At 36.9% G+C, this 26,197-nt stretch overlaps 2 protein-coding genes across 3 annotated transcripts in view; both read right to left on the bottom strand.

Annotated features, from left to right (window-relative positions):
* fbln2 (fibulin 2) overlaps positions 1-26,197 on the bottom strand; it is an 890,980-nt gene that overhangs the window by 283,758 nt on the left and 581,025 nt on the right. The gene's annotated exons all lie outside the window — the stretch shown is intronic.
* The window catches only part of fbxw12 (F-box and WD repeat domain containing 12), a 124,284-nt gene continuing 118,787 nt past the window's right edge, over positions 20,701-26,197 (bottom strand). The window contains exon 10 of the mRNA XM_028824318.2: positions 20,701-22,334. Coding sequence (XP_028680151.2) covers positions 22,238-22,334 — 97 coding nt within the window. The 3' untranslated portion in view covers positions 20,701-22,237. The remainder of the gene's footprint in view (positions 22,335-26,197) is intronic.

The following is a 26,197-nucleotide window of genomic DNA, read 5'->3' as shown; positions in this document are numbered from 1 at the left end:
CAATTTCAAATAATATAAAACATCGGTTTCCCACTGACTTATCAGAGGAGAGTTAGGATTCTTCCAATTTAACAAAATAAGTCTGCGTGCCAAAACTGTAGTGAATGCAATCATAGTTTGCTTGTCCTTCTCCACTTCAGGTCCGTCTGGAAGAACACCGAACACAGCTGTTAATGGGTTAGGAGGGATTGTGATACCAAGGCTGTCTGAAAGGCACTTAAAAAATTTTGGTCCAAAATGATGTTAATTTGGTGCATGCCCAAAACATGTGACCCAGTGAAGCAGGAGCTTGGTTGCAGCGTTCGCAGGTTGGATCTTGCCCTGGAAACATTTTGGACAGTTTTAAACGAGACAGATGAGCTCGATATATAATTTTAAGTTGAATAATTCTATGCTTTGTGCATATGGAGCTCGAGTGAATTCTCTGCAATGCTACCTTCCACTCATTTTCTGATACAGTATATTAAGAGATCTTTTTCCCATTGTCCTCTTGGATCTTTGAAAGGAAGGGACTCTAATAAAATTTTATATAATGTGGAAATGGTGTCTAATTTCTTGAAATTGTGCAGTATTTTTTCCAGTATGGTGGAGGGTACGAAATGATTAAAATCGGGCAGTTTCTGTTTAACAAAGTTTCTAATTTGAAGATAGTGAAAGAAATGTGTAGCTGGGAGGTTGAATTTGGAACATAATTGTTCAAAGGATGCAAAAATATTGTCTATATAAAGATCTCTGAGCAATTTAATCCCAAATCTTTTCCAGGTATTAAAAATCGGGTATGTTTGCGAGGGTTGAAAGAGATTGTTCTCCTGCAGGGGTGCCACAGATGAAAGATTTTCCATCTTAAATTGCTTTCTAAATTGGTTCCATATTCTGAGTGAGTAAAGCACAATTGGGTTATTAGTATATTTGTGATAACTTGCATTTATTGGAGTGCAGAGCAGGGAGTATAAAGAAGTACTACAGGATTTTACTTCTATTGCGGGCCAAGCCTGTGTATGTTCATTTATTTGTGTCCAGGTTTTTATGGCTTGTATGTTTGCTGCCCATTAATAAAACTGAAAATTAGGTAAAGCCATGCCACCTTCTGCCTGAGGTCTTTGTAGGGTCGCTCTTCAGATACATGAGTGTTTTGAGTTCCAAATAAATGAGGTTATAGTTGAATCTAATTGCTTAAAAAACGATTTATTGATATATATTTAATGTTTTGAAATAAAAAAAAAAGAAGTTTAGGAAGGATATTCATCTTAACAACGTTAATTCTTCCGGCTAGAGTGAGATGAAGGGTTGACCATCTATGCAAGTCTTGCTTACTTTTTTCCATACAGATACTGAAATTTTGTTGATAAAGAGCTTTATGTTTACTTGTGATATTTGGTATGGTAAAAGGTAGGGTGTCCAATCTAATATTATATGCTTGTTAATTCACTGGAAAGAGTATACTTTTATTCAGATTAATTCTGAGACCAGATATCTTTTGAAATTCTGTAAGTGCTGTTAAAACTGCAAGGCACATTGTTTTCTGGGTCTGATGTATATAAAACCATATCATCTGCATATAGAGAAATTTTCTGTTCCAGTCCTTCTCTGATAATCCCCTTTATCTGATAAGAATTTCGACAGTGAACCGCCAGTGGTTCAGTGGCTATTGCAAACAGCAGTGGTGACAAGGGGCATCCTTGTCTGGTACCACATTCTAGCTTAAAGTAGTCTGAACAAATGTTGTTAATACAAACTGAAGCTTCTGGATTGGTATACAGTAGTTTGATCCATGCACAAATATTCGGGCCAAACCCAAATTTCTCCAATGCAGTGAAAAGGTAGTTCCATTCAATCATATCAGATTCTTTTTCTACATCTAATGATAATAATATCTTTGGGGTGTTGGTGAATATATTACATTAAACAGGCGTTGGAGATTGGAAGATAAGTGTTGGCCTTTAATAAATCCAGTTTGATCCTGTGAATTACCAAGGGCAGCACTTACTCTCAAAAATTATAGCTAGAAGGATGGAGAATCTTAACATCATTATTCAGGAGTGAAATTGGTCTGTATGATGCACATTGTAACAAGTTCTTATTTTGTTTAGGAAAGATGGTGATTAATGCTTGGCGAAAAGTTTGAGGTAGAATTTGATTGTCTCTGGCTTCTGTAAATGTTGCCAATAAGAGGAGAGCTAGCTGAGTGGAGAATTTCTTATAAAATTCTACGGGGTAACCATCAGGGCCTGCTGATTTCCCGCTTTGAAGCGACTTTATAGCATCTAGTAATTCTGATAGGGTCAGAGGTTTATCCAGTTCCTCAGCACTTAAAGCATCTATTTGTGGTGTCTGTAATGTATCCAGAAATGCATTCGATTGTGTGTTGTCTTCTTTAAACTCAGTAGAATATAAGATTTTATAATAATCTCTAAATGTGTGCATTATATTTTTATGGTCAATGATTTCTTCTCCATTCGTGTTGGTGATTACTGGGATTGCCTTACGAACTTCTTGCTTGTGGATTTATTGAGCTAAAAGCTTATTAGCTTTCTCTCCGTGTTCATAGTAATGATGTCTTGACTTATAAATAAGTTGTTCAGTTTCTTTAGTTGTCAAGATGTTGAGTTCTGTATGTAGAGCCTGCCTTTTCCTATGAAGAGCTTCACTTGGACGCCTGACTTGTTCTTCATCTATTCTAGTAATTTCGCTTCTTAGCTCTGACGCTTTCTTGTTTTCTAATTTATTTCTGTGGGAAAGATATGAAATAATCTGTCCTCTTAAGAAGGCCTTTAGAGTTTCCCAGAGTGTTCCTGCAAAAACCTCTGAGGGTGTGTTTGTCTCTATGAAGAAGTTGATTTGTTTGGGTATAAATTCTGTGCAGTTCTCGTCTGCTAATAGAAGAGGGTTAAGACGCCATCTGCGAGGTGAGTGTGAGGGGCTTAATGATTTTAGCTCCAAGACTAGAGGGGCATGGTCGGAGATAACAATTGTGTCGTATTTGCATGATTTAATCGTAGGCAGGAATCTATAAAAAAAATAATCAATTCTTGAGTAGCTATGATGTACTGGTGAGTAGAACGAATATGTTCTTGACTTTGGGTTTAGAAACCTCCAGGGGTCTGATAAGTTGTGGTCAGTTACAAACTGTGTAATTGTCTTTGCAGTGTTAGATGTCGTCTCCCTGTCACAGGAGTCCTATCTAAGAGTGGATTTAAAACACAAAGTCCCCAGCCATTATAATTTTATGAGTGTTCACATTGGGAATGGATGCAAATAGATTTTGCATGAATTCCTTATCATCGACATTGGGTGCATAAACATTTATCAAAATCATTTTATTGTTAAATAAGTTGCCCATGACCATCACATATCTCCCTTCAGGGTCTGATACTACATCTGATGCTACAAATGGGACTGTTCTGTGTATGAGAATTCCCACACCTCTAGTTTTCTTTGTAAAGCTAGAATGGAACATTTGGCCAGTCCAGTCTTTTTGTAGTCTGGACTGATCCTTGCTTAGTAAGTGGGTCTCCTGTAAAAATACTATTTTAGCGTTTAAGCCTGTTAGGTGAGAGAGCATACTTTCTTTCTCTTTAATTCGTGATTCAGGCCTTTAACATTCCACCTCACAGAATCAATGTCTCCATGATGGGACAGTTAACTTTGAGTTTTTAATGTCATTTTATAGTCTTAACTGGTAGTGAGGCAGTTTTAATCTTAATATCAAATTTCCCCACGAGTTATTGCCATATAGCCTAATATTACGTTAATATTTATAGTTATAAGGATTAGAAGAATAGATTAGATATAGCCTGCTCTCCTTCTCTCCCCCCTTTATCCCCCCACACAGCCTTTTTACATCTATATACTGTATATGTACTTTACTCCTCTTTGATGTTTCAACCAGAAATTAAACAGCAGCCAAACTACTTTGCAAAAGATTCATAGAGTCGGGGTTAGGGCCATTTTTCAGTTTTGTTTTGGTTTTATGAAGTTACAGTGAAACTGAAAAGAAGCAAATTATAAATAATTTCTGATTTGTAGTAAACAAGATAAATTCCCTATATATTAAACCAATTAAGTTAAAATAATACTTATAAGCTTTGTTTTGATTGGACTAACAAACACACACTATTTGTGAAGCATGCTGTCTAACCACTGACTTCCTGTAATTCTGCTTCAGTTTCATTCCACAATTTACATGGATATTTATAAGGTTGTGCTAACATTTTTTTGAATAACAAACAGCTGTTCTGTAAGGCAGAACAATATATGCTGTGAATGTGCTCTGATCTCCAAGAGGGGACAAGCCCCACCTCTTCAATTTCACATGCAGCTGTGAGCGTGCTGTGATCTCCAAGATGACTGCCTCTTCAATTTTACATGTGGCTACGAGCGGGCTCCAATCTCCAAGGGAACACCCTTTTTCCCCCCACTCCTCCTTTTCAATGTCCTCTACAAATTTGGAAAGGTGCTGGCCCTGACTTCAAGTACTGCTTTGCAAACACATTCACATCTGTGGACTTTAAAGGGGGACTACATACAGGTAACAAAAAACACAATAAGAAAAACTGTACTTAAATGAGTGGCACTGTAAGAGTCATTTGCTAGTTATTTAGGTTATGTCGAGTAGGTAGAAGTGTTTGCTTAGTTATGTTAAATGTTTGCCAATAAAAAAGTGCATAGTCTAAGAGAGGTTCTTATAACCCCTACAAGCAGAATATAATTGGTATATCCTGTTTCTTGTCCCTCTGACTACAGATTAGTCTGTTAGTGACCTGCCTTGCTGTAAGTAAGGCATGGAGGGCAGGAGGTTTCAAACCGTGCCTTAACTTGCCCAATAGTATATAATGCATCTTGTTCTATTGAATGTGTTTAGAACGTACTGAAGGTGAAGTAAAACATCTAGTATAGAGAACAACTGAAGTTGTACAAAAAAATGTAAAACTTTAAAGAAGAGACATTTTTTCCCATTTTTGTTTTTTTGCTGTTTTATGTATGTAACAACCTTTTTCATTATTCTTGTGTGGACTGTTTGCTTTGAATTTTCACTAAAAGTTTTAAAAAAAAATTTTGGACTGAGTGATTTCTGTTGGCATGCGCTTAACTTGTACTTGATCCTGTCTTACCCAATAGCAGCTACAGGTGTAAACAAATGAAAATCGTAAACATCTATTAATGATATATATACTGAGATTTTTTACATTATTCCTGATGATTACCAGTTTCAATTTAATACTCTTTCCTCTAAAATTTTGTTTTGTGATAACCATCAACAAAGGCCAAGTCAAGAAAAGCAGAAAGAAAGGCAAGCATTGATCTAATGAAGGAATGAATGTTTCACTCATGGGCATTTGTGTATGGCATGTTCAAGAGTAAGCAGCCCCCAGTAACCAAATAATATTATTACTTATTATTTGACTGATGTCTTTATCCAAGGGGACTAACAACATTTGAAATACAATTGGTTACATTTGTTTTGTTTTTCCAGTTCCAGTTTTCTCAGTCAGGTAAAGTGACTTGATCATGGTCACACAGTGTCAGTAGCAGCATTTGAAGTCCTATGTCCAAAGCCTTAACCACTACACCATACTTCCCGCCTGTAATATTAGCCCTTGATTAATAAACACAAAAACAAACAAACTTCAAATATGTATACAGAAAAGCACTTTGTTAGAAACATAGTACTTCTGATATACGTGTTTGACCAATGGCACTGTAACTGATGACCATTGTTTTACGAAATTTCCCAGGCACCACATCTATTATAGGTTATAATGCACAAATGTATATGACATCTTTGAAGCTAGATGCCAACAAGGTGTTAAGAATAAACATGAATTTGAGTTGCTTTAGAACCAACCATTGGGCTACTATATTTATTAATGTAAAAAAGTTTGCACAGGCTTTGCACATTAGAGTGCTTACAGTGAAGTTTTGAGAAAATACATATTGCGTATTGGCCAGATGCTTTAAAATATCAAGATGTTGTTTGCTGTTTTACTAGTAATTTTCATCTTTTGCTTTTAGTTTCTTGACTAAAAATGTTAAGATTTACTTTAAATGCAGCAGATATTTTATTGAACTTGAACAAAATGACAGCTATTTATACAGAGTGTGCAGTCCTTCAAACTTCATTCACATTTTGCTTCGTTTAACTTTGAATTGAACTGTATTATAAGAGTAAAATCATGCAGCTTTCTAAATCAGGTTATCAATGGGCAATTGTCCATCAATTTTTATTATATAATTGATGTGAGCTAACCAAGCTTAAACTGAAGCTCGCAGTTTGTTGTTAGGATTTGGGGGTTTTAACTTTAAATGTGTTGTGTTTATTGTGGGAAATTGGGTACAGCTTAGTTTTGATTTCTCAGCCCAAATGAACGAGTTTGTTTTATTTAATCAAGTCTTTTCAGACCTCATTTGCAAAAGCCATCTGCAGAAAATGTTTTTTTCATATTTTGAACTGCTGTGTTCTTACTGGGTTTTTAATGTAGAAATGTCCATGTGCTTTTGAAGAAGTCACTGATTGTTTGCTTTGTGTTTCATATCTATAGCAAGTTTTGTTTTCATTCAAAACCTATCACATACTGAGTATTTACAATCAATGTGGTGATGTTTGTTGTTTTTTTGGTTTTTTTTTAAACTTACGTGGACATATACTTATGTGAACACATTCAGAGTAGAGAGATGGGTTCTTCTGCCTTGTCACAAATTATAGGTAGCTATTGCATTTTTTTTTGTTATATTGCAACACATGTATCCTTCAAGAAGTACATGCATAGAAAGAATCAGAAATTTGTGTCGTATTGAAATGAAATGTAATTTTATCCACATGTAACATTTTTCTTTAAAATTTGGTTTTGAATAGCATGTGTTGATATTGATCTTTAAAGTTTAAAATATTGCAGGTGTTTTTATGATATTTGTCTCATTCAGAATTAACAAGTATATTTAGGTGAATGTTTTTCACTAAAATGGTCACTGGTGGTTTACAGTTAATTTTTTAGTAATTCACTATAACTGTATTGATTAAAAAACATTACTCAAAGGCAATAGACCAAACCCTGTTCAATTTGTCGGGGCTAGTCGCAGTCCATTCTGATAGAGTCTAAGAGAATGTAATTTGTTAAACTGCAGGACTGGAGTTCATGCCAAGTGCCCATGTTAAGATCATTTTAATGAAGTAAGCAACTGAATAGCCTTCTGAAAAGATGTGTAGTGTGACGGGGACTTAGAGTGGAAGGATCGTGTAGCACAAAGTGGGCTTTGCCCATTCTGCTAGGCTGTCATGACATACCAGGCCTGTTAAGAAAGCAGATTTAACTGAGGTGCAGGCATCCAGATGCACAGAAAGCCCATTTGCATTTCCAAACTAAGTGACTGAACTCCAGCTTGTACTAAGATCTGCCTGGACTTCATCTGATAACAAAGGTGTAAATCAGAGGTGACTGTCAGGCCGTCAACCCCTCCAAAGGCCCCTCTGCAGACCTCTTGAACCAGAAGGCATGAAACTGACTCGAGCAAAAACAAAGACTTGTAATTCAAGGAATGAAAACTAAAATGGTCAGGAGAACCCACCTTTTTAGAAGACGCTGATTTAGTAAATGAAGTGACTTTAATCCAATTACGAGAAGGTTCATCTTTCTTTTAAAACCACAAGCACCCTATCTCTCAAAGTAAGTGAGAAGAAGCGGAAAACTGCGGAGAATGGGAAAAGCAAAGAGAAGCTTGGAGAATTGTGAATTAAGCAAAATGAATGATCTCAGCCCTAAAAAACTTGATCGAAGCATTCCTAGTGAAAAGTATTGTGATGAAACTACCTCCACTGAGTCAAATACATTTTGCATCTAAAACCTACAGCAGTACTTTGAAAAGAAAGCTTACTTTAGCAACCTTGCAAATTAGAAAAACTTGGATGTGAATTGCACATACACACTCATTGTATATTGGTGTTGCGATTCCAAATAAAGCAAAAGAGACTCTTATGTTAGAAAGAGCCTATGTAAGCCATTTTGCACACTTAAATAAGCATGTGCAGAATACCACATATATGGTACAAACTGTCTCTGTCAATATGATCATCATGAATATATACAGTAAGCAACACTAGTCAACGGCTTCTCCCAATCTAGATTAATTGGTCATTCAAAAATTAAAGTCTTCAGGATCTGATTAGTTATTTGTATTAACAACACTGAACTGCATACTTTTCATTAAGTTCATGAAAAGTCTCCTGTGAATCCAACTGCGGTGCCATCTTTTGAAGCTAAAGACTTACCTCAAAATAATTGAATCATACCTTAGCCTGCATGGCATTTTGTCGTAGTTGCAGTAGGTTTGCTCCTCTATGATATTGCCCTTCCTTAAAGTACAAGACAAGTTCCATGTAAATGCAGCTCCCTGTGATAAGGACTTCTCACTGTGCTGTACATTGAGGTGTAACTGAAAAAAACTGTGGAAAATCAGAATCCCTGTTAAACACAAATGCTTTCTCATACCAGTCAGATTTCCTTTTGTGTGTAAAGTACTGTATGTGTTTATACAGGGTTATTCCAGGTACAGAGTTTGTTTCCATTTTAGAAACAAGATTAAAGAGATTTAGAGATTTAAAACCTATAAATGCAAGTATATTAACATTTAAGCAGTGTTTAATTGCCAGTATCAATTAATCTGATTGGGGGGAGGGGGGAATATATATACAGTATATTATTATTGTAAGAGCCATTTTCCTAGTTATCCAAGACTCGTAAATATTTTACTAGATGACAATGTATAATCTATAGGAGGTTCCTATAACCCCCATAAGTAGAATTGAATTGGTATATTCTTGCCGTTTCTAATAGCTCTGAGTAAACATTATTCTTCAGTTAGTGACAGCCTTGCCATGTGTAAGGTGTAGAGGCATACGGTTTTAAACCGTGACCGTGCCTGAGGGCCTACGGGCCTTTTGAGTGTGTGAAATAACTCAAAGAAAACAGTGCTTATTTAAATACTGTACCGTACGCTTAAGGCGTACAGAAGAAGAAATTAAGAACCTTTAAGTATAGAAAGAAGAAGAAATTATGAACCTTCAAGTATAGAAAGAAGTAAAGAACTTTTTAAATACAGAAATAACAAGTTTCTCAAGAAAAGCTAAGTTTAGAGAAGATACATTTTTCCTTTTTTTTTGCCTTTTATTCTACATGTGTAACTATTTTTTCTTTTATTTTCGACACACGTTTTACCCATGTTTGATCTCGCCTTATGCTTCGGCTGCTACAATTATTTATTTACCAGTAACAGCGCAACTGCACAATAACATGCAGTGAATACACTTGACTTGAGCATTCATAGTTTTCATACTCTTTCTCTGTACGTTTAGCATTCGTTTGCTCAGAGGTTGATGTGCTTCCTGAGCAGCTCTTCTTTTCTCCATCCTAGCAGCCCGCTTCTTCTTTTCTTTTGTTGGCACCTTTTACGTTAAAACTGATTAAGTCAGTGTTTGTGTTGCAATTACTTCATATGTTTTCTTTAATTTTTCACTTCAGCTGGCACTCAAGTCTTCAATTTGCCTCAAGAATGACTTAAGATATGAAAAGGTAGAGGAAGTGACAGCGAAGGTGGTAGGGAGAACGGCGCCCATACGCTTGCACCGCACAGCCGTCCTGCTGGCTGCTGTAGAGAGTTGATTCTGCAATAAAGTAAAATAAAAATAAAAAGAGGAATAGCCTTGGAGGTCAATCATCACCCGGAAAGCGGATAGTAGAAGTCACATAGTATATGTGTACCAAATTTCATGTCAATAGTTCAAATGGTTTGCGATATAACAGCCTCTAGACACCTCCTATAGCCTTTGATGAGTGTCTGGATTCTGGATGGAGGTATTTTTGACCATTCTTCCATACAAAATCTCTCCAGTTCAGTTAAATTTGATGGCTGCCGAGTACAGACAGCCTGCTTCAAATCATCCCATAGATTTTCGATGATATTCAAGTCAGAGGAATGTGATGGCCATTCCAGAACATTGTACTTCTCCCTAGTGCTGGGCGGTATACCGGTTCATACCGAAAACCGTTTTTTATTTTTGTTATGATATGGATTTTTCTTATACCGCAGCACTGGTTTAAATTGCCTAAACAACGTTCAGAACGTGGCACAGCAGGAAACTGTTTAAGGAGGGACCTTTTTCACTGCTACACCGCTAAACACAGATTTGTTGCACTAGGGCTCTTTTTCACTGCTACACCACCAAATAAAACTGAAGCCAACGATAAAGTTGAACGTGATGAACAGAAGAACTTTTGCCGAAAAAAAGGAGTCACGTCCGTCGCCTGGAGATACTTTAGTTTTAAAAGGTCAGATGTGTAAATACTGTTTCTATACTACTGGATAATACTGCAAGCCAAGTTGTACTTGTTTTATTTGTTTTCAATACAGTGTAATGTACCTGGGTACTGTGTAATAGTGTGACGACATGTTGACTTTATTCTCGACATTTCCACTTTAATCTTGACGCTTATGACGAGAATAAAGTCGACATGTTGACTTTATTCTCGACATTTCTACTTTATTCTCGCCGTTTATGTCAAGATTAAAGTCGACATGTTGACTTTATTCTCGTAATTTGTCATTAAAGTAGAACATCGTAAACTAAACTTCATTGTAAAATGAATATTTAATTTACTAGATTTTCTCAAACCCCGTCATAAGTTATATAGCACATTAAATGCTTTGTGTTAAGTGATTCTTAAACTGACTTCTTCTTGCACTAAGAGGAGGCGCCGGCAGCGATCGCCGCACAGAATACATTCACTTCATGATCTTCCTGCTCTCTGAACATTTAGAATGCTAAGATAAATACTTAATATACTTTTTATGGTGAAATGCATTAAAGCATGCATTAATTATATGGGGGCACGGCGGCGTGCCTGCCTTGCATTTGCATGTTTTTCTGGTGGGTTTACTCAGCGCTTCAGTTTTCTTTCAAAGTCATGTAGGATGTGGGGTTTTGTTGTGCTATATTGACCCTGCTAGTGTATGTTTTGCTTGTATTCATCCTGCGATGTGCTGGCGACTCGTTCAGAGATGGGTGCAACTCTGAATGGATGGCATAATTAAACATGTATAACAAAGATATTTTTAAAGTTCTGAACACTCCGTGGGCTAAGTTTATAACTAGTTTTAATTTCACAAAGACGTTTATCATGTGGTGATTGGTTATGTGGTGAAAGAAAAAGGAAGGATAAGAACTGGGGTTTTGGTAGGTCAGATAGAGACAGCATGCATGCAATAAAGATAGCCCGCTCAGAAGAACATGCATTGAATTCTGTGTTCGTGTCTCCGACCAGCAGATCACAAACCCAACATTTACACAATATTTAAGTTAAACCTGTGCGATAGCTATTCATACATCCAGTTTTTTGGAGCCTCGTCACACCTGCCATAAAGTTCTCTACACTGAACATACACCTGGGGACCCCTTACTGCGAGGGAGCAGCACTACCGCCTCACTACCGTGCATGTGAAATACCTGCTTTAATGCATTTCATCATGAAAATGATATCAAGTATTTATCTTAGCATTCTAAATTTTCAGAAAGCAGGAATATCATGAAGTGAATGGATTCTGTATGGTGATCGCTGTCTTCTCTTAGTGCGGAGGAAGTCAGTTTAAGAAGCGTAGTGATTAACCACTGGGTCGGGGAACGTAACACAAAGCATTTAATGTGCTGCATTAATTTATGACGGGGTAAATTAAGTAATTGATTAAACATTGATTTTAGGAAGAAGTTTAGTTTACGACATTCTACTTTAATTATGAAGTAAACTATGAGAATAAAGTGGAAATGTCGACTTTAATCTCAACATAAACGGCGAGAATAAATTGGAAATGTTGACTTTGTTCTCGACATATAGTTTGTTTTTTTCTATCCAGTATAGCTTAGCTTGAAGCAAGGTCCATATTAATGCAGTTTGCCTAAATGATGGTTCAGTTGGTAAGGATGTCATCACCAAGTTGCAGTTGTTTTATTTTATTTTAATTTGGTGAATACTGTGTAATGCACCTGGGCTTGAAGTCTTGAAGTAACAGTGCAACTATCAGTAATAATACTATTATTTATTTTATTGTTATTATTTATTAGTTTAAATATTATGCAGTTTAATGATGATAAAGTTGTTTAAAAAGTCACTTTAACGTGTCAGTGGACAGAGATTGTTAACATTAACAGAAAGTGTAGTTGGTTTACAAAAAGTATTTATTATTTATTCCTTTTCTAAGACATATTCGGTGCAATACAATTTTTGACAAGCACTTATGGATATTTTACTAAGTCTAAATGCCTCTTTGTATGGTTGAAAATATGTTGTCAAAATTATAGTTTGTTTTTGCAAAATTTGTTCAATAAAAAAGTTCTATATTTTGACTGCATCTGTCATGCAGTGTGATACCTTCTCCATTAGTGCCACCCCCTTGAAAACTATCACTTTATGGGGCAATGCAAAACTGTATTAATACTTGTGTGCACATTAAAATGTTTTTTTTTTTTTGTACAATGACAATACTCTTGACAGTGGAATAGGTTATTCTTAGCCAGTAATTGCAGTGGAAAATGTGGTTAACATCCACTCATGCATGCGGAAAAAAATACAGTCGAATACCGTGAAACTGGGATAATTTAGAAAAATACCGTGATATAGAATTTTGGTCATACCGCCCACCCCTAAGTAAACTTACTATCTTTTGTATCTTGTATATTAAGTGTTCTCTTTAATCCCCAGTTTATTAAAATATTTGCTACTTGCAGTTATGTTTTTTTTATTTAAGACTACAAATAAAAATTGTTTCCATATATTTAAATTTGTCCATTGGGATAGGTGTAGAATACAGTGCAGTTCTTGCTTGTATGTATGTCCAATTTGTAATGTGTATTTGACAAAGTTAAAAAATATATTTTGCATGTAGTTGTCTGATGCCAGTCATTCTGGACTTGAAATCTTAGGGATTTGTGGTTACATTTTATATTTTTGTGATGGTATTTGGTAAGTAGAGTGCGGTATATAGACTTTCTCTACCGACTGCTGGAAAGTACTAACATAAAAACTATGTTTAGGAGATGCCACAGTTGCTTTCATGTTAATTAAGTTTATTGGTGCTTGGTAATATGTAAAATTGTATGTGTTGTTATTCTCTATGTACTGGATTTTCATTAAAGAAATTGGTGCACATCAGAATATATATTGTGAACAAGTGCATTCACCAGGTTCTTTTATATATTTTCTATAAACACATTTAGGCAGTGAATATGACCAATAAACAATAAATATACATCAGATGTGTTGATCATGCTGAATAAAAACAACTTGGGTGACTCATTTGTGTGTAAAATTTGAGCCACTATCCTTAAACGCTGTGAGGTTTTGCACTTCATGTTTCACTTGCTTGGTACAATCAAGGGTTGATTTGGAATTGTGCTGGTTTCAGTGTAGTGCTTTTGATGTCTGAGATGCACTAAAAGAAAATGTGCATAAATTCTTAGTCACAAGAACTACATGATAAAAGCAATTTCAGATTCACTGAATTATATATTTGTAATAGTGTGTTCCATTACTCCTCTTTTTGGCTTTGTGATTTTTTTTTTTTTTTTCTGGCTACATTTCCATTTGTAATAAATTAATTGCAACTGCAAGCCCATCAGGCTTTTTGTTTCAAGGGACAGGTTTATGACAGTGAAGCTCATCCTCTGACGCAGACACAGTCTGTGAATAGGAATGCATCAGCGACTTTTATTAACGGGCTGTGCTGTATGTTACCATCAGAGCTTTTCCTTGTTTACATGGTAAGTGCTTAGAAAATGGGTTGTAACAGTGAGATGAAATTTGTATAAATAAAAAAAAAAAAAAAAAAAAAAAAAAAAAGATTTTGGTCTTTATACTTCGTGCCACGGGCCTTTGGTAGATCTTTTGTTGAACTAATCTAATGAAGGCCTTGTGCCAGTGTCTCATAACGGTTCTTGATATTAGTCCCTCCGCCACTATGTTTTGTATTTAACTCTGTTTGGGTTTTTTTTTTTTTTTTTTTTGACCAACTGCTTCTATCCATCTGTGCACTCGCAAAAAAAAAAAAAAAAGCACAAATGCTTTTGATTAGATTCTTAACGATGGGCACTATGGGCTCAGCAACAGCAGATCTGGGATTTATGCCAAGCCCTGGCAGAATTTTAATCAAGTAGCTAAATAAAATTCATTGTTCATATTTTGGCATGAAAGAATATGGCAGGTTGAGGCGCTAGCGTGTACATGTTTTTGATTGCGGTTTTTCTTTCTACACATAGGCTAGCGTAAAAAGGTTTAGGCATTTTTCCAAAAAACGGAGCATGGCTTTACTGTATATCTCAATTGGGGCAAGTTTTCTGATAAATTTAGGGTGCTTCAGCAGTCCAGCAGGCCTTTTCATCAGGGCTTTGTGTTCTAGGGCACTTTCTGCCTTCTTGCAGATGCATACGAATGCTGCGATGCTCCAGGAATCAAACATACAATCAGGTATTAGCAGATTTTTTTTTTTTCCTTTCGTCCAACCTTAGGTGAAGCCCTTTTGCTGTGTGAGGTTTATTTTATTGCTACAGTAAACATGATTTGTTCCAGTTCCCAGGAGGGCTATATACTTTTGGCAGTTATGTTGCTAAAAAAGTTATTGTGAGAATGTTATTTTGACCGTGAATTTTACTTTTGACCACATACATATTTCATAATCATTCATCAGAAATGTGGAAGCTTTATTTTCATTCATTCTCCAGCATTTCATTTTGGTGTTAAAAAGGGTTTTTCTAATTTAAATCTGCAAAAAAAATTACAGGGGCAAAAATGACATTTTGCACTTTATTCATTATGAATTCTTCCAACTGTTTGCTTCAGTGCTTTAAGCGCATGCTGAATTTTGATGATTTTGCTGCGGCACAGTTCTCCAGTATATCTACTGTGGGGAAGGGTGGTCGTTAGGCAGCAGAAGCTGGCACACAGTGAAATCATGGCTGCCAGCTGCAGTGTATAAAAGGTAGCAAATAGGCTTTCTTTACAAACCAGATATTTTTAAGCAAAAGTTAAGGGAAATGTAAAAACAATATGTTATTGTAGTTTTTTTTTTTTTTTTTTTTTTTGTCCTCCCAGTTTAATTACACTTACCTTTTGTTTTCCAGTCTTGTGCAGTGTGGTGTGGACTGCCATCTTCTCCTTGATCTTTGTAAATATTGTATCAAAATATATTTAGTAAGCTTGCAATAATTATTTAAAATGTTTCTTATAAGAGGACTATTTATAAATTATGATTTTTTTTTTGTTTTGTTTTTTGCAGGTTAAAGGAATGTTTTGGTGATTTGACACAACCAGCTCTCTTTTACTGTCTTTGATCATCCCCTCCCCAAAACTCACCATGAGCATCTAATTAAGTCTGTGGTGCCAGTCCTGGACTCCTGTGACATTCTCTATAAATATTATTGAAGCAATCAAACCATGGAGGGATAACATATTTACGCATCAGAGGAAGTACTTGTTGGAAGGAACCATCAATGACACTGTGGTAAACTCAAGCTCAGGGACAAGAAATGTGAAGATGCTCTTTGCACTGTGGGATGAGGTAGTAGGTTGTATAGTTTTAGGGTCACACCCACACTGGGAGATAACTATACAATCTACTGTCTTTCTTAAAGTGACAGTAAATCAACGGCATTCAGAAGCACGAAAACTGGTGTTCATACAGTATATACAGTTGTACATTTTTTTAAATGTTACTGTGTTATATTTTGATATTGAGAAAATTATTTGTCAATTTATAACAGATACAGTATATATAATACAGGTTGTTAAACAAAAAAGTAATTGTTCATCTTGAATTATCCTCTAAACACATGACTCAAGAATGCAATTATTTCCAGAATTACTTTGGTAAAATCTGATGCCACGTGTTTATTAGATTGTTGTAAAATTTTCAACTGACATACCCCAGTGGTCTACTTCTGTTTAAAGTTTGAGAATTTGGAAATTACCGTATTATTCACTATGGTGCTTCAGCCAGGTGGTGGCTGAAAAGTGTTTTGAAAATGTTATACTACTTGAGTGTTGATAAAAGTCCTATCTGTATTTGGACTTCTGTCTTTTAGAACATCCATAACCAATGTCACTGATTGCTTGAGTTAAAAATTACATTTTAAATTTAAAATTACATTTTAAAAATTATGTTTTGAAACAGCATTAAAATTCAGCAACATTTTCCTTTATTGACTTTGTTTGGAAGTGCCATTAGTAATCTCATACTACTTTGCTGAATTAAATGTAAACCCTTGCATGAATATCCCAGTTGAAATCACCACGGGGTAATCCACTCCGTAAAAAGCATGCCATGGCAGTATGGAGCCAGTAATGTGTGCAGGGCATGGGATGCCATCATTGCAGGACTGAGGTGGTGAGTGTAATTGACCAGCATTACTACAAAGACAACAGAGGTGAAGCACCTAGATAATTCAGGATATTCATTATATTTTTATCAATGGCATATATTTATTACAGTGTACTACTGTTTATTCTTTTTATGTACTTGTATGTAAACTTGTATATAAAGAAGGAAATGTAGTTTATAGCACAATAAATAGGCCTGCCACAAACAATTACATTTTAAATGATAATTCGAATTATCAACTCTTCTTTCAATTAATCTAATGACTAGTTTTCTCCAAGTAAAGTAAGTAGGCATATGAATGTGTGGTGTACTTAAATATTAATTGAATAATTTTATATATCATGTACAATATATAATTTTATACATCATTTCACTTGTATTTTTTTTTACAATCCATCCCAAATTGAGAGAGATGTTATTCACAGACATCAGGAATATACTATAGCTGCTAGGTATATTTGGCATAAAGCTGCTTAATGTTTGTGAAGTATAAATGATACCAACTGAAGTCACATTGTAGGAGATGGGCATCTTACCAACCGATACTCTGTACTCTTGCAGCTGCAGAGTATTAAATTACAAGTTCAACTGTTCAGTAACAGTTCATTTTTGCATTGCTGACTTTGGTGTTCAGCCTTGCACTATGTTCTGAAGGGTCAACGACTGACTGTACGAGTATTGTTTTAAATTCAGTTGTTAGTTATTGCCATCATAAAAATAAAGCATTTTTTTAAATAATAAAACCTGCGGCACGCAGCACAGGTGTGTAAATCCATTTGTTCGTTTTAAATTGATTTTAGTTTGTAATCTTTTACTTTTTCAAAAGCAACCTACTAGATGTCTAAATCAGTGGGTTGCTACATAAGTGCATTAATCATCCAACAAAAATAAACTCACTTAGGAAATTGTTATTCTGCTAAAAACTATATATATTCTTTGTTTCAGACATAGGAGGCAAAGTAAACAAATGGGAGAAAACCAGAACACTTTATAGGCTGCATTCAGTACAACTCGCACATTGCTTTTCCAGGGAGCTCATTTCTGGTGAATCAAGGCCAGCAGGACGGTCCTCAGGCTGTCCATGCCAACTTAAAGCAGAACCTGGAAGGAGCTCAGAGCCATTATACTTTGTTTGCTTTTTTTTTTTTCATACCTTTTTAGTGTTAAAGTCAGGATGTTGTTGAGTCTGCACATTTGGCAGTCTAAACTACAATAGAAATGCTATTTTCTTTTCAAAAAAGCCCTCTTCTGAGCAGCAGCAGCTTCCCTGCAGGCATGCAGCTATGTCTGTCAGTTTGGATCAACTGTGTTAGATTTAAAAAGATACCTTCACCTGCATCAGCCTGACCATTTATTAAATGTGATTTATTTATAATTTAATGATCAGAAGAAATACCTAAAAATAATTTTATAAAGCTGACCTGTGTTTATATTGGATGTTACTGCTGCTGATAAGTAGGTCCACGATGTGATTAGTTGCTGGCTCCGGTCTAAATATCTGGCAAATGGCGAAAATGTAACTCTCCCCAAAATAATGCTAGATAGTGCATTTAACAGAGAAGTCAATCGTATTTAGCTAGTCTATGCACAGAAACATCTCGCTTAAGTACACTTTTGGGTAGCAATGGTGGCTACTGGCAAGTGCATTTAGCAGACAATTTATCTGTTCTGTCTAACGTAAAACAAAAGTGACTCAAACTTTTGCCCAAGTGCTAATCACTACCATGAATTCTCAAGTTAACCAGCTTCACAGCATTAAAAGAACTATTTTCGAGCAGATAAGCAAGTGTACTCAAGATATTGTTGGCTTGTCCCGTGCTGTACTTGGCGTATGCTTCATCTTCAGGCGTTCATGCATTGAGCGACTGTAGTGCTGTTATGGAACACAATCTAGCTTTTACTTTTAATGAACAACCATCTTAGCTGTTCAGGTGAACTTTTGGCAGATGTTTGGAGGATCCCTCTTCTTTTGAATGTGGTGCAGCTGTCACCATCATTAGCCTACTAAAAAGCAGTACAGAGGCTTCTAGCATGCTGGTGCCTAATGTGTGGGAGAAGCAGGAATGATTAGTATATTTTGAAAATACAATTAAGATCAACAGTTTTAGTCAGTTAAACTGATTAATTTCGGCAGCCCTAATTATAAAACTAACATGAAGACATGCACATTGCCCTCCTGTATAATTGCCAACTGATCTCTAAAAGTTAAAATCCCAAATATAATAATTGTGTGCATTGAAAAACCTATATTGACATGTTTGAGCTCACCATGGTGTGCTTCTCTACCAGTAAATTTAATTAGAATGAAATGCAGCAAGTGAATCAATTTTTATAGAAATGTTTTATTTCTTTGGAAGCTGCCTAATAAGGGTCCCAGCCTTTTAATTGACTCAAGGTTAAGTATCTGGCAAAGACCGTGTCGTATATTATCTCATATCCTCTGCCTCAGTAGATGGGAAGAGCCAAGGTCTGTTGAAGAATAGTTCTGATAAAATGGAAAAAAGTGGTATGAATTAATGGCAGTCCCCTTGTGTCTACACGTGTAGTAACCCAGTATGTCAGGAAAAGAAGTCTAGTTCACACTGGACCACCAGTCCAGGGTTAGTAAGGCTGGGTCAGCGGTGGACTTTCAGTCTAAATTTTTGTAAATCCATGATAAAACCCTATTAACAAAGTACTAACTTAAAAAGACAGACATTTTTTGTTGGAAATATTTTTTCAATTTAAAATACATATTGTTCTTGAAATATGTGCAGTAGCTAAACACAGATGACAAAGCAAATGCAATATACATTGTGTGTTACTAATACATTTTTGAGGAGTAAGATGCAAAACATTTTTAAATGTTATTTTGAAGGGCACCCGAGCACACTCACTCATGGTGGGCCAGTTTAGAGCTGCCAAAGAAACTGCATGCCAATGCAGATTTAGGGAGAATATACAAACTGCAAAGGCAGCACCTGGACCAGGGCATCAACCCAAGAGCATGAAGGAGTGCGGCAGCAGGCAGAACCTACTCATCATCCTGCTGGTCTTTTGCTTTAATAATAATAATACTGTATATGTGCCCCATAGCACTCCTGGAAAGGATGACAGTTCAGTCATTTCTGTTAACGGTCAAGGTTAGTGAACATTTTCAGTGGATTGTTGGTTCATTCCTTTAAGCAGAAATCTCCAGATCTTTAGTACTAATGCATACTAAAGGGTTTCCGGCTCATGTTCAAACCACTGGCTTTCAGTGAGTTTTAAATTGAGGGACTAGGCTGGTTGTTGCAAAATGTTCATTTTATTTTCTTTGCTAATTTTTGAGGTGTGCTTAGGAGCACAGTCATGCAACTTTGTCCAGTTGGACCACCCAGCAACTTTCTAACAAGACCACAGCACCTTCTTGATGCCACTGATTGTCAAGGTCCCCAGGGTCAGTACCATAGGATTGTCTACTGTATGAGGAATCCACATTTCAAGATGAGTAGTAGTTTTTGTGTATGGAGCCTTCATCTCTAAACCAAACTGCAAATGACCAAACAGTTTACTTTTGATTGCTTCTAATCCTAACAGCTAGTTTCAGTTAGTTTGAAATGTTTGCCAAACTTTGGTTCAGTTTGGTTTCTTTCATATCCATGAGTTTTTTCTGGCTGCTCACCCACATAGTCTGCTTCAGTGGGTACACCTGGTAGCCCCAGGAGGCAAGAAGACCCTTTAGTTTTCTGGCTGTGGCCAATCGATTCTTGTTTGCCTTTCTCACTTTATGCTTCACTGTGTGTTGACAAGCTGCCTCTCAGGTTAACAACTGTGCCAGGAGTTAGCAGATTGTTTGTTTTTATGTATCTGTGTGTTTGTCTCATTTAAGTGATCATTTCTGTACCTTCTTTCCTGAAGGTGACTGATTACACTTTTGTAGCATCTTACTTGTCTGTATGTGGACTGATGATGCAGTGACAGGTGATGACCCTTAACTTGGATTAGGGAAGTTTAGAAAACTATTCGATCAGGCACGTGTTTCATTTCTGATTAGTTTGTCCTGATGTTCATGCAACATTAGATTAACTTCTAGGCTACTATGGTGACTGCTCACTCAACCTGTCAACCTGGTCCACAGTCAGAAATGACAATGTTAGTGACATTTAGAACTTGAGATGAAGATGCAGCGGATCCTGTGAATGATGGTAAAGTAAATTTTATTTAGTCTTCTCAATATATAAACTGATCAGAAATGTTTAATGAAACACTGATTTTTTTCTTTTTTTTTTTAATGAAATAATTCAAGTTTACACGTATTACACTGGTGAAACATCATCCATAGAACAAGTGCAGTGTTATAAGGTAAGCAATAAATGTAAAAGGCTGAAAACTAACACAATAAAAAATAATCGAAACAGTCCATCCACAGGTAGATCTGGCCAGTGGAATCCAACGATATCGACATAGGTGTTGGAACTTTGATTTTATGTGTTAATTTTTTTGTATGGGTTTAACTCATGAATGGCAGAACATATACTGTGCATATATATAATATAAAAAGTTACCTACTTATTGTATCCAAATCAGATTCCATACCATAAGGAACTATTATAATAAAACTAAAATGTGAGACGTGTATGCTGAGAAATTTGTATACTTTATGTGCATTTAGCATTGTTACCTGAAACTGCACATCTTGTGTTACACATGACAGCTAGAGTGGCAATTGTATATTACAACAAAGAGTTGCTTGCTGTTATGTTACTGAGTTCTTGAGTGTATGTGTAACTAAAAAGATTTTTTAAGGGGGGGGGGGGGGTGTATTTTGAGACTTAAGTAAAGGTGCATTCATTTTGTTTTAAAAATGTCTTAACAGTATTTACTGGGGCATATGAGCCTTAAGATGACACCGTCTTTCAGGACATTTGTGTTTGTGTCACTTTGTGGCTGGCAGTGGAGTGTTTCTAACGAATCTGATAAAAGCAGTCAGATGAGTCCGTGTTTAGTTTGCTGCTGTCTCTTGTTCTGCTGTTACACATTTATGTTGAACAAAAACACTAAATACCAGGAAGGAGTTGCAGCTCTTCAGTGTTTTCTGGGTAGAGGTAGCAGGTTGTTTAGTTTTAGGGCAGAGATTTTGCCCCAAAGGAGATAACTATACAACCTGCTGCCTTTCCTAGGGCTTCATAATTACCAACAAAGTGACTTAATGCTAGCTTGTTACAGTTTATATGAATGTTTAATGAAGAAAAACAAAACAATTAAAGCACTACTGTTAAAAGGTTAAGCTGTGCCTTTCGAACCAGTTGAGATACATGGATGTCAATCGCTGGGAAATGTTCTTCAGGAGGTGGAAGGTATTGCAGCTTCCATTGTTAGCTGTACAGATTCTTATAAATTACATAATTTGAAACAAACCCTGTACATGTTTGCAAAGACATATAATAAAGTGCACATATCATAACATGTATGTGTGGTGTTGTTACGTTACTTGTGTGGGGGTTCACACTTGCCATTTATTGTAGTTTAGATGCAGCACATCACAGCATAGTGGATGACGATTCCCCATTTTCAAAGAAACACCAGGAAAATGCATGAAGTTCTGTGGGTTCAGCAAGCCATCCAGAAGTCTGCCAGTTGCTTTACCTCTGGACTGATGTTTTTGCGTAACAGGAATTGAAGTTACTCTTGATACAACTGTTCACATGCTGAAAGCACGCAGAGTCACAGGGCATCATGAATGTATTATTTAAATGCATAACAAACAGAATGTCCCCCAAGTAACAGTCCACACTGAGTGAATATAAGGCTTTGGCAGCAAAGCATAACATTGAGATGATACTCAGTTGACATAGCAGGACTTTTACTGAAAGCTGTAGACCTTTAAAACGTCTTTGTGATTTCTTCCAACTGCAGAGGTCACAATGTTTGCATAGTCACAAACAACATGCGAAAGCCCCCTAAAAAAGAAAAAAAACAAAAAGGTGAAGGATGCCGTACTGGCCGTGCATTTCTTTTAAAGCAGCATACTAGAGTTCAATTATAGCTGGAGTCCATGGAACCACAAAAAGCTTTCTTGATGACGTGAAACAAATGGTTTAAAATATTCCAAGAATTGTCCATTTCTAATATGTGAACCTTTACTTCTTTCCCTAAGCACCAATCCAAGCCATATACAGTATGTGTACTTGAGCTCAGTGTGTCAGACACAAACTAAACTGGCACCTTAGTGCTTGGGTCACCCAGTCTGTGTATCTTAACAGATGATACACATGGGTATGTGAACAGTTTTCTTGTTTCACTTGGGGGGAAAAAATGCTAAAGTCTACTTCAGCAGGGTGAAAATATGACCAAAAAAGTTAACATGACAGTAGTTTTGCATAATTTAATGCACAATTCATGCTTGGTTCCTGAATTTGAGGGTAAATCTGACCCTTCAAAGCTCTCAGAATGTTCAGCCTACTCTCGATTGCCATACGCTCCTCTAATCATCTCAGTGAGTACTTAAGCAAAGAAGCCGGCCCTCTTGATTTGTACTTTGTAAAACACTATAAACACTTTCAGCCTGATATTTTCACTGTCAGAAACGTTAAGAATGGTGAAAGGGACATAAGATTTATACGACCCATAAAAATATCTGCAGGTAAATAAATCAAATCCAGAAAGAACGGACATTCCTGCAAAAGACCTATAAAAAAGTTCATCTGACACCAGAATAAACGGGCCACGTGGGAGCTGTCTGAGGGAAACCTGCGCAAGACATTCACTAAGGTCAGCAGTACTACAATAAGCCACAGCTTCTTCTAACAGTCTATACGTCTGGAGAGAAACCAGTGAAGAAGAAAACCGAGTTAAGCTTTGGGGTGGGGAACTCTGAATTATGATGAGAGGTTGTGTCACTGCCACCCCGTGAGGGTGAAGGGTGTGGGCTAAATAGCAAGGAGTCCATTAAACCAAAGTCTTAGTGTTTCACAATGGATAACTGCCGGATGTTTGGAATGGAAGTTCTTAAAGACCCCGGGATGATTGTGAGCCAAGAGTTCAGCATGACAATATGGTGGTGGTGCTGGGGAAAAGAATAGTAATAGAAGGTTGTTATTTCTACAGGGGTGTCCAAACTTTTGCACTTCACAATCACTTTTTTTTTTTCCAAACTTTTAAACTTGACAAGTATGTAGTACTTAAGCAGAAATGTGTCAGTATTAAGTTGGTACAAGTTACACAAAATTCTTTTCATTGAGTTTGACCACAATACCCAAACATGGTGGCACAGGGGTGATTGCCACTACTTTATGAGCCCAGTGTGATTAATTTGTGACTCATTGCCTTCTGTCATCTGTGTGGAGTCGGCACATTCACCGTTTGTCTATGTGGCTTTTTCGTTTCACTCGGTATGAATGAGTGGGAGTCGGTGCCTGAGTGGGCCCTGGATGGTCTGGTCCTTTGTCCAGGGCTGCTTAAGCCCTCTGCACACACCAATGCCTTAAGATGGATAAAGGAGGCTTCAGAATGTAATCTCATGGATAAACTAACAATTCAAATAAAAGGAATAGTAACAGGATTTGCATGTTAGCCATTCAGTTACCACCTCGCTATGTGACCTCAAGTGAGTCTATAAACCTGCCTGGCACAGCCTACACCTCCCTAACTGTGACAAAACAGTGTAGTAAAGAGTTGTGCCACATATCTGTACTTAGAAAGGGACCCTGGATTTAAACTAATAATTGTTTCTGACATAATAAAAGGATACAGACAAGTTCCCTAAATGGGATCATATGAAAATGATGCACCATACCGTGATGGGAAAAGATGTTTGACATATTTATAAAATTAACTTTTTGTACTCCTTTAAGTTAACTGAGTAATTGGGCTTTTGTTTGTTCAAGAAGGCAGTCTTGATCCACATGAGACTTCTAGGGCTTCGACAACAAGCAGCTCTCAAATATACTGGTGGAAACGGTCAAAAAATAAGCCCACCCCAGTCTATCTATAAAATATTTTTAAGTTCGACTTTATTGACTACATTTTGTAAGTCCCTTTCATTGCATGCTGATCCATTTACACTTGGGGTCCCATTGCCAGACTCGCGTGGTGTTTACTGAAGTTCTTTTCCTCACAGTTCTCTTTATATGTTAAATGATTCTTACAGGCTGACTAAAAGGGGGGGGGGTTCTTACCTCTGACCCTTGCCTATCTAACTGGTGTTCCCGACCAGCCCAGGTGGACACAATAGGGTTAATAAAATATTTGCCAGATGATGACTAGAGGTGTAGGAGTTGACCACACATCTTTAAAACGTGGACTTTAAATTGCGTATCCATGAGAAACATTCATGAAACACTAGGAGAACAACTAATGTCCTCGAAGATGAGGACTAGCTAGGACTGAATTCAACAGTCTCCTGGGCACAGACCACTGTGGCACCATGCTGCCCTCAAACAGAATCAAGTTCACTGACAGTTCAGTCTGACTAACATGCAACACACTGCCACTCTTTGGAACCATGATGAGCATTATGAGCCAAACACAGACCTCATCTCGAAAACCTCTGCACTCCTCCCTTCCTACAGATGATGTGTTCAAAAAGTAATCGATTATACAGAGACAACATAGAGTGGAGTAGATTTGGTCATTTCTCATCTTGGAGGAGCTAAACTTAATGTTTAGTTGTAGTATGTAATGGGTACAAACTATGTATGTTGATACAGTGATCCCTCGCTATATCGCGCTTCGTCTTTCGCGGCTTCACTCCATCGCGGATTTTAAATGTAAGCATATGTGAATCTATATCGCGGATTTTTCACTGCTTCGCGGATGTCTGCGATCTACAGTACATGTGCTTCCTCAGTTGATTTGCCCATTTGAATTCAAACAAGGGACACGTTTGAATTCAAACAAGGGACGCTATTGGCGGATGGCTGAGAAGCTACCCAATCAGAGCATGCGGTTAAGCTCCTGGGTGCTGACTGGGTCAGCGACAGGGAGCGCAGAATTCGATTTCGCTTAAAGCCGGCATCTCATCTCATGTCACTCATTCAGCATCAACGTTTTTCTTTGTGCGTACTGTAGTCAAGCTCTTCGTTATGTCTACAAAGCGATCTTCTTCTGCTACTGCTTCTGGGGCCGTGCCGAGCTCCGAGCTGCTCAGCGATGAAGATTTGGCCGAGATGACCAAGTCAGTGAGCAAGGAAGAACAAGACGACCCAGCAGAGGAAGAAGACGCAGGCATAACTCTCGAGCGTCTTGCGACCATTCTATGAATGGTAAAAGATCTCCAGAAATCAGTTGAAGAATGGGACCCGCAAATGATTTGTTCTTTGCAATTTAAAAATGCTGTTGACGGCGCCATGGAAGTGTATAGGAACCTCTTTACACAAATGAAAAAGCAGCGCCAGCAACTGCCCATCACGATGTTCCTTACACGCAAAACACTGCCTAGTACGCCTTCAGTGGAAGAAGACGATGGTGGTGCTACACAGTCGCCTGAAGAGGCTCCTTTAGAACAGCTGTGACAGTGCAGTAAATGTCATCGTTATCTGACAAGATGGTGAGTACCCAAAACTATTTTTCTACGTACTTAGTACATGTATGTACGTTTATTGTAACTGTGCACACATTTTATACAATTTTTTCCTTGCATTGTAGGTATTTATTGCTGGTGGCCTGTCTATCGTAATGGCTGTAACAAATGTGATATCGGAGACGCTCTACAGTATCTTTAAAATAACATTTTGGTTTTATGTACAGCATTTACATGTTATACATTTTTCACGTATTTTTATATTACCTACTCAATTACAATATGTTTAAAACTGTATTACGT

This window comes from Erpetoichthys calabaricus, chromosome 18 (genome assembly GCF_900747795.2).
Source record: "Erpetoichthys calabaricus chromosome 18, fErpCal1.3, whole genome shotgun sequence".
Taxonomy (NCBI): Eukaryota; Metazoa; Chordata; class Cladistia; order Polypteriformes; family Polypteridae; genus Erpetoichthys; species Erpetoichthys calabaricus.
Note: the sequence above shows the minus strand (reverse complement) of the source record. Positions and strands in the feature narration are given on the sequence as shown.